At 44.0% G+C, this 14,570-nt stretch overlaps 1 protein-coding gene, 1 long non-coding RNA gene and 1 other non-coding gene across 7 annotated transcripts in view; 2 read left to right on the forward strand and 1 right to left on the reverse strand.

Moving 5' to 3' along the window:
• RNF138 (ring finger protein 138) overlaps nucleotides 1-3,043 on the reverse strand; it is a 27,373-nt gene extending 24,330 nt beyond the window's left edge. For 4 of the 5 annotated variants that reach the window (XM_066247386.1, XM_066247384.1, XM_066247385.1 and 1 more), the window contains exons 1-2: nucleotides 1,353-3,043; nucleotides 671-869 (exon numbers count right to left, since the gene is read on the reverse strand). In XM_066247386.1, the coding sequence (XP_066103483.1) occupies nucleotides 671-869; nucleotides 1,353-1,803 (650 nt within the window). In that variant the 5' untranslated portion in view covers nucleotides 1,804-3,043. The remainder of the gene's footprint in view (nucleotides 1-670; nucleotides 870-1,352) is intronic. The other variant, XM_066247387.1, reaches the window with a different exon arrangement.
• On the forward strand, nucleotides 117-3,861 carry LOC136315654 (uncharacterized). Its single transcript, XR_010727535.1, has 3 exons — nucleotides 117-241; nucleotides 3,034-3,105; nucleotides 3,722-3,861. It is a non-coding gene; the product is annotated as an uncharacterized lncRNA (long non-coding RNA).
• A 7,735-nt stretch (nucleotides 3,862-11,596) lies between these two features.
• LOC136315794 (U6 spliceosomal RNA) lies at nucleotides 11,597-11,703 on the forward strand. Its single transcript, XR_010727581.1, has one exon. It is a non-coding gene; the product is annotated as a U6 spliceosomal RNA (small nuclear RNA).
• Nucleotides 11,704-14,570: the final 2,867 nt, after the last annotated feature.

The raw sequence follows: 14,570 nt of genomic DNA on the forward strand, positions 1-14,570 counted from the left end.
CCCTGCTCATAACCAAATAATAAGCAGAAGAGTAAAACAAAGGGAAACTATCTCTTCAATAGCCGGAAATCCTGTCACTTCTAACGTGAGCGCAGAGCACCTCCCTCCGGGCCATTCTCATCTGTACTAAATTGGAAACGGAACAGAACACCGGGGACGGGGTCTGGGGAGCAGGGCTGGAAGGTGAGAGGACAGGCTTAGACTCGGAAAGGATGGACGACGACACCACAAAAGAGACCAGGTGAAACTTTCAGGCCGGGCAGCGCGCGGAGCGGGCGGCGGGCCGCGGGGCGCCGCGGCGGGTTTGACACTCGACACCCAGCCTGCCCCCGGGTTGCTAGGAGACAGGAAGGCTCCACGTTCCCTGCCATTCCTCCCGGGCCTGCAGGACAGCAGAGGGGCCTGGGTGCCTGCAGGCGCCGCAGAGAGGGGCCTGGCACGGCCCGGGGGCCGCGCAGACGAGGGAGCCCCCGAGACCCGGCGCTCGGGCTGAGGGGCCGGCGCAGCAGAAGGGCCCGCGCTTAGAAGGAGGGCGGCCGGGGCTCCGGCCGCCTGGGAACGGGCCCTCCGCGCAGGGCGGCGCTGGGCAGGCCGCAGCCGAGGGTCCAGGGCCAGATGCCGGGCCTAAGCGACCACCCGGCACCGCGCGGAAGAGGGGGCGTCTACTCACACATGCTGACAGGCCGCGGTCCGCACCGGGGTCTTGAGCACCTCCTGACAGACAGGGCAGTAGAAATCATCTTCGGTGTAGGAAGTGGCCGCGGAGAGGTCCTCGGCCATGGCGGGGGGCGGGGAATCAAGGCGGCGGCAGCGGCAGCGGCAGCAGCAGCGGCCGAGGTGGCAGAGGCAGCCCGGGCCGACTCCCTGCGCTAACCCAGAGGGGGAGGGGAATCGTGTCAGGAAGCCGCTCGCTCCAGAAAGGGGGCGGGGCCCGCGTGGGGCGGGACCAAACGCGGAGGCTCACGTTCTCCGGCGGGGGCCGGCCTCCAGAGATGCTCCTCCTACCGGGGCGGGGCCGGAAGGCGGGGCCTGGCGGGAGGCCGAGGGCAACAACCAGGGATTGGTTTCACTTTCACTTCTACCGGGGCTCGGAGCGTGCACAGAGCCGCACCCCTCGCCCGGGAAAGGCGCCGGGGGCCGCAGGCTGCTACCCGAGGCCACTCCTGTACCGGTACTCTTGGATGTGGCCTCGGTTTCACCCCTTCAGCCCTCTATTTCTCTCCCGGTCTCCTTTTCCTCCGCTTTTCGGCTCCCTTTCCCCATCCCCACGCCTGCCCCGCGCCCCCCACTGGCAGGCTGCTGGGCTCCCCGCCTCAACCCACTCTTTCCCGTTGCTCTCTGCCGCGTTATACCTCCTCCGCCTCTCTCTCCCCTCGGCTCGCGTGGACGCTCACTTGGGAGTCCGGGAGCGGCGCGGATGATGGAGCTGCCTCTCCGCACGGGCTGATGGAGATGTGGCCCTGCCCCCGCCTCCGGCCTGTCCCGCCGCTTCTCGCTTCGCAGCCGAGGCCGGGAGGGGAGTGACAGAATGTGTGCGCCCTTCTCATCGGCCCGAAGGATCACGGTGCCCGGGATCCCACCATCTCCTCCAGCGGCTCTCCCGTGGCATTGCGCTGCCTGCGTCCTGCGAGGCAGGTCACTTAATCTTGAAAGGGTGACGAACACAGGCCGAAGAATGGAGAGAGGGCAGCCTCCATAGCAACGGCGCGTGGCGCCTTCAGCAGGTTGTGACGTCAACAGCTGGGTGCCCACCTCTACCCTCTCTCCTGTCGGCCTCCCCGCAGCTAGGACCTTATTTTTCATAACTTCTATCAATTGTATTGGGCTTTCCAGTAATTTTATCTCAAAATATATCGTTTCCTAATTTCAAGGGTTTGGTCCTTACTGTTTGTCATAATGTTTTGATAGTGTCAAGATGTGTTATGAATTAAGTTGTCGCGAACCAGCACATCTAGTAATTCGAGGTCTTGAGTGAGAATGGTGCGAAATTTAGAAAACAGGCTTAAAGAATTAAAAAGAATGGGTTCAGGAGGGCTCTGCAAAGCTGATAGCTGAAATAGAGGGCCCTGGAAGTGGCATCTTGCTTTATTTATGGGGCAAGTGGGCCATTAGCAAATCAATGAGATCTTTGATTATGTTTCCAAGGCAACCCAAGAAAACCCCCACCATACTTAACATCCTAATTTTACAGAAAGAAGAAACTTGCCTCCAGTCTTTCCCGGGAACATGGGGGCTAGGATGAGCATCACAGCTAATATGGAGGTGCGGGGAAGGACTTAGACTTTGGCACCTTCACAGAACAAGTGAGGTGGGGTGTTGGGCAGACTGTCAGCTTACAGCCAATTCTCTAAATCTCTGTCCCCCAAAAATCTAGACTGCAAAAATCTTGTTGGTTTTTTGGTCCCCAACATTAAGTAATATCCTTTTTGGGGTTTTACTCTTTAGGGAGGAAATAAAAGCTCCCTGAGAAGTTTTAGTTTTCACTGATCAATCACAGTTGCAGGTACAGTCTTACACGACCCCTTTGTCTTGTTTTTGATACCTTTGAAGAAAAGTGAGGAAGAAGCATGGGTCAACATTTCACCGTTATTCGTTAAATGTTTCTATTTTGTAATGAGCTGTTAATTTGCAGATATAGTCACATAACTGATAAACCTCATAAGATGGGGGTCACAACCACACGAAAGGAGCTAAGTGCATCGGGAACATCAGAAAGCATCTTCAATTAGGTTCAGAAAAAGCAAAACAAAAAAAAAGGTTTCATTATCATGCTGTGTTAAAACTCCATCATGGTCTAATGAAATCAAACAGAAGCCATTTAAGGGAGTATCTAATTTAGTTCTGTCATTTATTGTCTAACATTGTCATTGGCACTATGTTAGAAGTTTTGCAGGTGTTATGAACCTTACTCCAAGCTACTTTAGTCTTGAATGTCTATGAAAAATGAAAGGACCAAAAAAAATGTTATTTGCCAATGTATTAACTTTTTTTCAAAGTATTAAGGTTTTTCTTTTTTGGTTTGTCTGTTTTTAGCAGTGACTATATTGAGGAGAGGAAGTGAAATGATTGGATTTGTGAGGACTTGGAGAAATCCTTATGGACGAAGTAGGTCTTAATGTGCATTTTAAAATTCCTGGAATAATACTGAATTATTTGTCCAATGAACAGCTAATTCCTTCTTACAGACTACCACATTTTGTATTTTTTGCTCCCTCCTCCCTAACAAGAACAGTGGAAGCAGAGCAGGAAAGTTCATTTTAGCTTCAGATTCCTGGGAAGAGAAAGAGCACTTAATGGGAAAGGCAGCTAATAATAATAGTCAGGTACTTTTCAAATTCACTTATAAAGTGGTACTTGAACTCCAAATTCCACCTTTTTGATAATATATTTCCAATCATATTTCACTCATTTTGACCATTTTGGAAGTAAAATGTATTTACCTTTACTCATTGGAAATCCTTAACCAGAATATTCATTTTGTAATTTTAATTTTATTTGCTTCATTCTTTCTCTGTAATGGCAGCCCTACTAATATCCTAATCCAAACATGTTTGTGTTACTTCTTCATATATTCTAAGAAGTCATTTAGCATATGTAGCATAAAGTCAGTGTGTGGAAAACTGTGAAAATGTAGGTATAAGGGAAATGTAGTTACCTCTATGAGTAAAGCTTAGAAAAATAAACCATAATTACCAAAAGATTCAATCTTTTGTCTTCGCAGCAAATTAAAAAAAACTACCTGAGGCCCGACCTGTGGTAGCGCAGTGGATAAAGCGTCAACCTGGAAATGCTGAGGTTGCCGGTTTGAAACCTTGGGCTTGCCTGGTCAAGGCACATATGGGAGTTGATGCTTCCAGCTCCTCCCCCCTTCTCTCTCTCTGTTTCTCTCTCTCCCTCTCTCTCTCCTCTCTAAAAATGGATAAAAAAATAAAAAAATAAAAAAAACTACTTGATAATTTTATGGCGGTGTCACAGATTTACAAAAAATACATTTAGTCATGTAAGTAAAATAGGAGGAACATCCTAAAAGTTAGACCAATTTGATAAACTTAGTCTGTTACAAGTATTTAAACAGTTCTGCCCTGAATGGGTGGCTCGGCTGGAGCGTCATTCCTACACACCAGGGTAATTGGTTCAATCTCCAGTCAGGACAAGAGTCAATCAATGAATGTATAAATAAGTGGAACAACAAATTGATGTTTCTTTCCCTTACTCTCAAATCAATAAATTATAATTTTTAAGTAATAATTTAACAGTTCATTCAAATTTAGGTTAAAGCACTCAATTGCTTAATATGCCATCTCTCAGTCTGGTCTCATCAAAATGGCATCCTGGCGGATAGGGAAGACAAGGGGTAGCTAACATGAACTTGAGACACTACTGGAGAATCTGGGTCCTGAGATCTGTAAGGTCTCCTTTGAATTCTTGCCATACTTTTCTGCAGCAAGGCTAATATTGGCTGCTCCTTGAGTTGCAATGAGCTCTGGGCATTCTGCTGCTAGTACCTATTAGTGAAGACTGCTCTGACCTATCTCAGCTGACTCAAGGCTTTGTCCTGTGCCCAGGATTTAAACTCACCAACACTATAGAACCCTCTAAATCTCTACCACAGTCATCTTCTCGTTCCTTGATCCTCAGCATGGCAGGTGCCTGAACAGGCCCTCATACTCTCAGCGCAGATATTGTCTATGGCATTCTTTGGGGTCCTTTCTGCCATTCTAGGAGGGAGAATTATTTGTCTAAACATCCTGCGTCACTGGATTTACATGAAGTGTTACCCCGCGTTGGTTCTGAACAGCCCATAAAGACCAGGTGCTTCCAGCTTCCCACTCCTCAACACTCCCCTCAACCTAACACACATTTCCAGAGCTCGGTCTCTCTTTTGCAACCACATTACTTTGGACTGAAAAGAATGGACCTTTCCCCATGCCACTTACTGATGCTTGGGCCCTCCCATATGTAAAATTAATCAAATCCACTAGGCCAGATAATTAGCACCCTAAAGAAATACATAAATGAATCTAGAAATTTAATTTCTTCCTTGACAAAGCCTGGTTTTGTCTTACTTCAGAGCATGAAAAGTCAGTTTTGCTGGTAAAAGTAGTTGCCTTTGAAGAAGTGAACTGGGAAGTTGGGGGATGATAAGGGGGGAGGCTCATGTTTCACTGTTTACCCTTCGATGTCTTTAAATTAGTACCGTGTGCAGTATTGACATTCAGCTGGTTGGCACAGGTCCTCCTCTGCTAGTCCTTTTCCACCTTGTCCTTTCTGATCTGTTAGTAGTTGTCTTGACTGACAAGTTGTTAATTTGATTCCAGTTGTTAAATATTTGCAATATTACGCCTGACCATGTACATAAATAAACCTATTGACTGAAGGGATATAATTTAATTGTTTTGGAAATGATCTTCAAAAAAACAAAAAAAGCCGCATTGTTTTTGTTCCTGTTGAATCAATTCTAATTTCTTCTTTCCTCACCTCACCCCACCCGACACAAACACAGGCAGATGAATGCCTCAGGCTGAGTAGGAACGAAGTTAAGTGAATAATGTGAAAGGGAAACTATAACAGGCACCATGTTCCTATCAACAAACATTCATAAACCCCCCGCTTCCATCCCCCAATCAACAAATCATGATCATTGTTCAGGTATCTTCTCTGCTTTGTCCAGCTATGTGCTATAGGAGGCAATGTTCATTCCCAGCTCAACGGGAAGATCCGTATTGGAGTTCGGCCAATCTGGATGGGCCATTTCCATATCTTACCAATGATTTAGGCATGGATGTGCATGTAACTCAATTATGACAAAGGAGGTTGTAAGGAATTCTGAAGCACTTTAGCAAGTACTTTGCTGATCATAAACCAGACAAATAGGAATAAACAATTCCATGCTATGTCTGGATGGTTTCCTGTCCTGTGCTGCCTAGAACTCTCTAACCATCCTGAAAACAGTATGCCAAGGTACTGAAGAGGGCAGGGCTGAAAGATGAAAAGAGTGTAGGTACTTGATGTAACTGAGCCATTTAGTTAATCAATACAGAAGCTATCCTAAACCTTTCTGGTTTAAACCAGTCTCAGAGCCCTGGCCGGTTGGCTCAGCGGTGGAGCGTTGGCCTGGCGTGCGGGTGACCCGGGTTCGATTCCCGGCCAGGGCACACAGGAGAAGCGCCCATTTGCTTCTCCACCCCCCCCCCCCTTCCTCTCTGTCTCTCTCTTCCCCTCCCGCAGCCAAGGCTCCATTGGAGCAAAGATGGCCTGGGCGCTGGGGATGGCTCCTTGGCCTCTGCCCCAGGCGCTAAAGTGGCTCCAGTCGCGGCAGAGCGAAGCCCCGGCGGGGCAGAGCATCGCCCCCTGGTGGGAAGAGCGTTGCCCCTGGTGGGCGTACCGGGTGGATCCTGGTTGGGTGCATGCGGGAGTCTGTCTGACTGTCTCTCCCCATTTCCAGCTTCAGAAAAGTACAAAAAAAAACAAATTAAACCAGTCTCAGTTGGCTCTTTTGCTATTTGTAGCTCCAAGTGTCTGAGTTGGGCATTAGCTTCTCAACTCAGATCCATTTCTCCAATAGCCCCGTTATGCTGTATTGCTGGAGCTCACTCTTACAAACTTTTCCATTTTTCCTTGCCAACTGATTTATTTGTATATTCAGCCAATAGGAGATACTGATGAGAGACTGGAAGAAAGAAAGACGGAAGAAGCCAAGGTATTTCCCCTCTCTGATATTGTGATTTATAATAAACACATAGTGGGTCTTTGTCCCTATTTTCTAGCACAGAGCTCCTAAAACCGTTGTAATTTCCTAAGTGATGAATTAAAACTGTCTTTTGCTATGTGAATGAGATGACTTTTTCAAAGTCCCTAAGTCCCCTGAGGATGAGGACTGGTCACCCAAAAAAGCAACCATGTGATTAAATGGTTAGAATTTTTTAAGTCCCACACCCAGACTTCCAGGGAAGAGAGTAGCTGGAGATTAAGTTCAATTAAGAATGGCCAATGATGTAATCAATGGTGCCTATGTAATGAAGCCTCCACAAAAACTTAGAAGGACAGGGTTCATAGAGCTTCTAGTTTGTGAGGACATGCTATGAAAACATGCAGAGTTAGGCCTGACCTGTGGTGGCGCAGTGGAAAAAGCGTCGACCTGGAAATGCTGAGGTCGCCGGTTCAAAACCCTGGGCTTGCCTGGTCAAGGCACATATGGGAGTTGATGCTTCCAGCTCCTCCCCCTTCTCTCTCTCTTCTCTCTCTCACCCTCTCTCCTTTTTAAAAATGAATAAATAAATAAATAAATGAAAAAGATTAAAAAATAAAAAGAAAAAATAGTTTAAAAAAACAACAAAAAAGAAAGTTCTTAAAAACATGCAGAGTTAGGATAGCAATTAGAGACAGAGAGGCACCCTAGGATGAAAGCGCTGAGCAGATAAGAATCCAGGGGCCTCTCTGACCCTGTGCTGGAAACATGCGTGCTGGAAACAGCAAAACAGCAGGATAAAATTTAGCAAAAGAAAATCTTAGGCTCTCAGAACAGAGATTAGGAGTCAGCATGTTCCTTGTCCTTGACCTCCTGAGAACTTCTTTCTGCTTCCTTGAGTTATTTGTACTTGTTAATAAATATCTGTGTAAGGCTGGGGATGGGGCTTCAGTCCTTTGATCTGCTGACCAGGACTGTTGCCTCCCCTCAGCTCCTCAGTGCATTGCATCTGGTCTTTGAGTAGTCTTTGTCATTGTGACATTAGTTTGGAGATTAAAGAGAGCAAGGAAACCCTGCACCTTTTTTCCTATATTTTACCCAGCTCATTATTTTGCTGTTCCTCAGTAAATAAATATCCTTTTGTAGTAAACTGGTAATCTAATGAGTAAACTGGCTTCCTGAGTTTTGTAAGCTGCCCTAGCAAATAAATTGATCCCAAGGAGAGAATCGTGGGAACCTGATCTATAGCCAATCAGAAGCATAGGTGACAACCTGGACTTCCAATTGGCATCTGAAAGGACTGGGTAGGGGGTGGTAGTCTTGTGGGACTGCTCCCTAAACCTGTGGATATGACACTATCTCCAGGTAGATAGTGTTCGAATTGAGTTGAATTATAGGACACCCAGCTGATATCTGAGAATTGCTTGGTGTGTGGGATGCACCCCTCCACCCTCACAATGGAATTGGGTGACAGAGTTTTACCCTCTTTCTCTGATTCAGACCGTGGCTTTATTCATGATTTCAGGTTCTGGAAGACTGCCCTTCCCTCTATGGTCCCAGCTCACACTGGACAGTCCCTGCCTTTTCTCAGTGGCTTCTGTGTTTGCCTCATGGTCACACTTGGTCTTTCAGTGACTCCATCATCTTTGTAATTAGTTTTTTATATTAAATTTCCTCTTTTGAACTACTTTTTGGGCATTCTACTCTTCTGATTGAACCATAACCCGTTTTTCTAATTGAATCAACACTTTAGGAGAGGGAGAGGCAAAGAGGAGGAACTAAGTTACTTTCCGTTGCAAGTTTAAATTCTCGCTTCACAACTCTGCAAATTAACATACGTGAAAACTTAAAAGTGGAGATTAAGTATAGAAAATAAAGGAACTTATCCTTTTTTAGTCTATCCCAGTTTAGGACAGTTAAATGTCAATTCCTTCATAAATGACATTATAAATATGCATTTTTATGCTATTGACATTTAATTTCATGTCAGCAGTATTTTTCTGTGCTATTGTGGAGCTGTCATTTAAAAATAATATTAGTAGCCCAGTGACCTTATTTCTCCTGTGGAATTCAGCCTCCATTTTACAATTGATTAGAACAGAGGTGTATATAGTCCCAACTTATGCCAGTCACACTTTTCCAAGAACATGGAATTCAGATGATTATGTTCTAGTCAGTCTCCATTAAGTTTCAATTTGGAAGGTGTGTTAACACAAGCTGTGGGGCAGCTGTCTTCTCCCTTGCTGAAGAAGAGAAAAATAAACAGAGAGCACAGGAACAATGAAACAGAAATCCTGAATTCAGCTAAAGTTGTTTCACTATATAAGATATGCTGCTGTCCTAAGAGGCAGAGCTATAGCCTGGACCAGAAATGGCAACAGATTTCAGCAAATAAACTCATGTTTCACTTTTTCTTTGAGAGAAAGATAGAAATTAGGGGAAAAAATCCCTTGCCCCTGCCCCTCTCCCCTCTTTCTTTCTCTATCTTCTTCCCTTCTTCCCTCCTACATTATTTTTTCTTTTTCCTTTTTTTCCCTTCCTTTCCTTACACATTTATTAATGTTCGCTGGACACTGTTCTATCCTGGGCTGAGAGCCAGGACAAAGGCAACTATAACAAGACTAGTTCCGTGCAAGAGTGGAAGCAAAAGCTTAATGCCAGCTTTAAAAAGCAAACAAAGCCTAATTTTTAGGGAAATAGAACCCTCTAGCACATATACAGTCTTCTTTCTGTACATAAAATTTCATTATTCCAAGCATTCCCCCTTCAACATGTATGCATTTACTACTTCCTTAAAAGGAGACAATCTAATTCCCTTCCAGCTATTTTAGAAGCAATGTCAGGGAGGGCAGTATTTTTCCAGTCCAACATCTCTTACTTTTCCTTTAATTGAGTCAGTCTGGTCCAGTTTTAATATCTCATGATCCTGGAGCCTTAGATTAAATCATAAATGTGATTCCTAGCAACCACCTCTATATACCACAATGCAGAATAAATACAACTACCATGAAAACTTCCACTTAAAGAATGGATAGAGAAGAAGAAACCATAAGATATGTACCATTCACTGCCAGACAGGGTTAATGAAGCAAAGCAGAGAACCACTGAGTCTCAAGAGCATCAATTGGTTGACTTGGTGATGGTAAAAATTTTATTGTCAACCAGTCTGGCTCTCTGATATTGCCTGCTAAGATTGTTTCTATTGCCAGGGGAGAACCTAAAAGGACATTTAGTAGCTGACCCTGTTTGAGGAGAGAGAAGTGGTATATCTCATTTGCAACTCAGTTGTTTGAAGGTATTGTGGTGCAGAAACTGCCTGAAGCTCTCTTAGGAATTAGGACACTCTGCCTTGTGGATTTTAATAAGTCACAGGCCTGTTACACAGGTTGGACTTTTGCTGGACCTACAATTCTTTTTTATTTCCCCTCCTCTTCCAAGTGAGAGGAGGGAAGATAGAGAGACAGACTACTACATGTGCTCCGACTGGAATCTACTTGCCAACCCCCATCTAGGGCAGATGCTCTGCCCATCTGGGGTCATGCTCACAACTGTGCTATTTTTAGCACCTGAGGCAAAGGCTCCAAGGAGCCATCCTCAGCACACAGGGAGATGCGTTCGAACAAATCTAGTCATGGCTGCAAGAGGGGAAGAGAGAGAGAGGGTGAGTGAAGTAGAAGGAGGTGGAGAAGCAGATGGTCATTTCTCCTGCATGGCCTGACCAGGAATCTAACCTGGGACATCCACATGCCGGGCCAACACTCTATCACTGAACCAACCAGCAAGGGCCTAGGCCTACAATTCTAATAAATTCTAATAGTAACCTGTCTAACAGTTTCATTTTAGGAGAACTTCCTAAAAGTAAACACCAAAAACTTTATTACATCAGCAGGGCTTTTAAATTGAAAAGTCAAGACTGGGTTACACTCCTAGATTTCCTGTTTGTCAACAGTAACTTTGGGACAACACATACCCAGTTTGGTCTGTTTGACAGACTTTGTCTCAGGATAATGTCATTGAAGAAAGTTGGCTGAGCGGACAGAGAGCTCTTCTTCTCTGTCTCCAAAATATCACCCACCCCTGAATTCCAGTTCAGTGTATACTACAATGACAGTGCCATCCTGTTTGTGAGGAAGGGAGCCACACTATGGTGTGGCTCAGGGAGTCAGGACCCTCCAAATCCTCCATGAATTCCTTCCCATCTAGTTGCCAGGATCTCACCTTTTCTGTCAGCATTCAATTTTAAACAGAGAAAGGAAATTCAGTGAGTCAGAGAACAAAACTTCTGCACCTCCGGTCAACAAACAATTACTATCTGAATTTGGACCTCAGCATTCTCAACTCTTCTTTTTCTCTTCCCACAGCCAGAAAAATCTTGATGGTAGCAATGCAAATTTCTTGTTGGTACTCAGGAAAAATCAACATAATCTGATATAACAGTCTGGGTCAAGTTGAGAAAGAGAAATGTAGACACAGTAATTTGAATTGAAAAAGTTTAGTATAACTAATTTTTAACTTTAATAGATTGACATAAGAAGTAGAGAAATCTAAAGAATATAGGGTTGAGCCTGACTAGTGGTGGCACTGGTGGATAGAGTGTCGACCTGGGACAATGACGTCCCAGGTTTGAAACCCCAAGGTTGCTGGCTTGAGGGTCAGTTCATCTAGCTTGAGCGCAGGGTCCCAGAGTGAGCGTGGAATCATCACTGGCTTGAGCAAGGGATCACTGGCTCGGCTGGAGCTCCCCCCGCACCTCTGTGAAGGCACATATGAGAAGCAATCAATGAACATAACAACTAAGGTGCCGCAACTATTAGTTGATGCTTCTCGTCTCTCCCTGCCTCTCTCTCTCGCGCGCGCAATCAAAATATATGATATATACAATAAAAATAATTTTAAAATAAAGAATATAGAGTTGAGTGCTCACTCTCTATGCTAAAACTGGAAAAATATAGAGAACATTAGTATGGCCCCAGTGTAAGGATGACACGCAAATTCATGAAGTGTTCCGTATTAATTTTATTATTGAATTTATTGCTGTGACACTGGTTAACAAAATTACACCTGTTTCAAATGAACACCTTTTTTTTTTTTTTTACAGTAATATAGAGTTGAGCCCTGAACGATAGCTCAGTTGGTTACAGCATCGTCCCCATACACAAAGCTTGTCGGTTCGATCCCCGGTCAGGGCACATACAGAAACAGATTGATGTTTTTCTCTCTTTCTCTCTCTCCCTCCTTTCCTCTCTCTCTAAAATCAATTAAAATATTAAAGTAATATAGAGTTAAAATAGGTACCCAAAGAAGGGCTCTACCACTTCCACTAGGGCTAAGATTCAGACCTTGCTGGAGAGGTCTCAGCTGTGGCTCACTGGATAACAGATAAGTCACTGTGGTGCCAAGCTGTCAGAATTTGCGGAAAATCTGTCCTCTAAGGTCCCAAGGAAGACTATTTGTACACAAAGAAGTATCTCATGGGTGATAGTCTGCTACGATACCACCCAGAGGCGCATTGAAGGAAGCTTCTAGCTGCAGGCTGCTGCTGGCCCCAGGGCACTGCAGAAGCTGGGCTGGCCCAAACTTCTTCAGAAGTCTTGAAAGAAACCAGTGGGCAGGAAAATGGCAACAGGGAGAATTGTTCAGTAGCTATATTTAAATAATTTATTTTTGAAACCTTAGGTATTGTCAGTGAGATAATACTTTTTTCCTAAATTTCACCAACAATTATAATTTCCCAAACTAAGTGGCATAAAAAAATATACACCATGATATGTGGTTTATCCACATACCAATTTTATTAGTTTATTGTGGTAAAAAATATATATATATAATGTAAAGATTACCATTACCATTTTAACTATTTTTGAAAGTACAGTAGTGTTAACTATGAACATTGTTACCCACGTCCCTAGAACTTTGTCATCTATGTCTATTGAACAACTAACTTCCTTTTCCACCTCACACTGGCCCCTGGCAACCACCCTTCTATTTTCTATGAGTTTGACTACTTAATTTTTTTAGTTATAAAATTATTGTTTTTCACTTTAAGATCATTTTAAAATCGAATGTTTCAAGGGTGAAATTTCTGTAGAACATACCCTTGAAATACTGTCAAAGGACATGTAAGAATCTGACCCTCTTACATACATTATTACAGATGTGTCAAAAGGACAAAGTGGGCCTGACCAGGCGGTGGTGTAGTGGATAGCGCATTGGACTGGGACGCGAAAGGCCCAGGTTCGAGACCCCGAGGTCACCAGCTTGAGTGCAGGCTCATCTGATTTGAGCAAGGCTCACCATCTTGAGCCCAAGGTCTCTGGCTTGAGAAAGAAGTCACTTGGTCTTCTGTAGCCCCCACCCCCACCCCTATCAAGGCACATATGAGAAAACAATCAATGAACAACTAAGGTGTCGCAACAAAGAATTGATGCTTCTCATCTCTCTCCCTTCCTGTCTGTCTGTCCTTATCTGTCCCTCTGTCTGACTCTGTCACACACACACAAAAAAGGATAAAGTGAAATACACTTAGAGGCTTATCAAAATATAATGGAAATAACTAAACATTTTCTCCATTTTATCTGTTTACAAGGTTTAGCTAAGTTTATTTGGCTACCTAGATTAACTATGTAACAAGTTATTATACTACCTTATCTGGAGCAAATTAAATTCAGCAACTATAAAATATAATGTACAGCTGTCTTTCAGATTTAGCACCTTGCCTATAATATTACTGAATCTAGGAGGCAAATTAATACTGCTTTTCCAGTAAGAGTTATACCACTGGACTGAATCTTTGTTTTAGAACTCTAAGGAAAGAAGTTGCCTGGTGGTTTGGTTCACTCAACAGGTGTATCTGTAAAGAGAAGAGATGCATCTGGCTTGAAGATCTTATTCATTAAGAACATTTTGGCCTGACCAGGCCGTGTCACAGTGGATAAAGCATCGGACTAGGATGCAGAGGACCCAGGTTCGAGAGCCCAAGGTTGCCAGCTTGAGTGCGGGCTCATCTGGTTTGAGCAAAAGCTCACCAGCTTGGAGCCAAGGTCGCTGGCTCAAGCAAGGGGTTACTCAGTCTGCTGTAGCCCCACAGTCTAGGCACATATGAGAAAGCAATCAATGAGAAACTAAGGTGTAACAACGAAAAACTGATAATTGATGCTTCTCATCTCTCTCCGTTCCTGTCTATCCCTCTCTCTGACTCTGTCTCTCTGTAAAAAAAAAAAAAAAAAAAAAAAAAAAAAAAAAAAAAAGAACATTTTGGCTATGCTTCTCAAACTACAACTGATTTGCTAATTTATTTATCAGGTATTTATTGAGTGCCTATAGGTGCATAGTGCTGTGCTAAGTTCTGGGAAACAATAATTAGCAAATTTGTACATAATGCTGCTCTCTTTATCATAAGTTTGCTCTCCATATAGACTGCTAGTGAGAAAAGATTCTGCAGAGGAACTAACATGAGAACTCTGATCCGCTTGTCATCTATTCATTTTTCTATGCAACAAACATGTTATGAACTAAATGTTTGTGTCCCTCCAAAATTCTTATGTTGAAACCCTAATCCCCAATATGATGGTATTTGGAAATAAGGCCAGTGTGACCTGCATAACCAACCACTTGTCCAGACTGTTATATTGAGGAGTAACTGGGGAGGCATATGGTGTCATACAAATGCCATGAGATCAAAGTAATTTGTAATTCTGAGGTTAGAGAACAACGCCTGGAGAATAGCTAGGATCCAGTATACCTTAGTTGAATGCTAGGATTTGAGGTTGTTATAACTGCAGCATGGCCTAATCTATCTAGACCCATCTTTCCATGTTGTTCACCTTCACTGAGCCTCTCATATGGCTGCCTTGGGGGCAATGATTAGTCTTAATCAAGATCC

This window comes from Saccopteryx bilineata, chromosome 11, assembly GCF_036850765.1.
Source record: "Saccopteryx bilineata isolate mSacBil1 chromosome 11, mSacBil1_pri_phased_curated, whole genome shotgun sequence".
Taxonomy (NCBI): Eukaryota; Metazoa; Chordata; class Mammalia; order Chiroptera; family Emballonuridae; genus Saccopteryx; species Saccopteryx bilineata.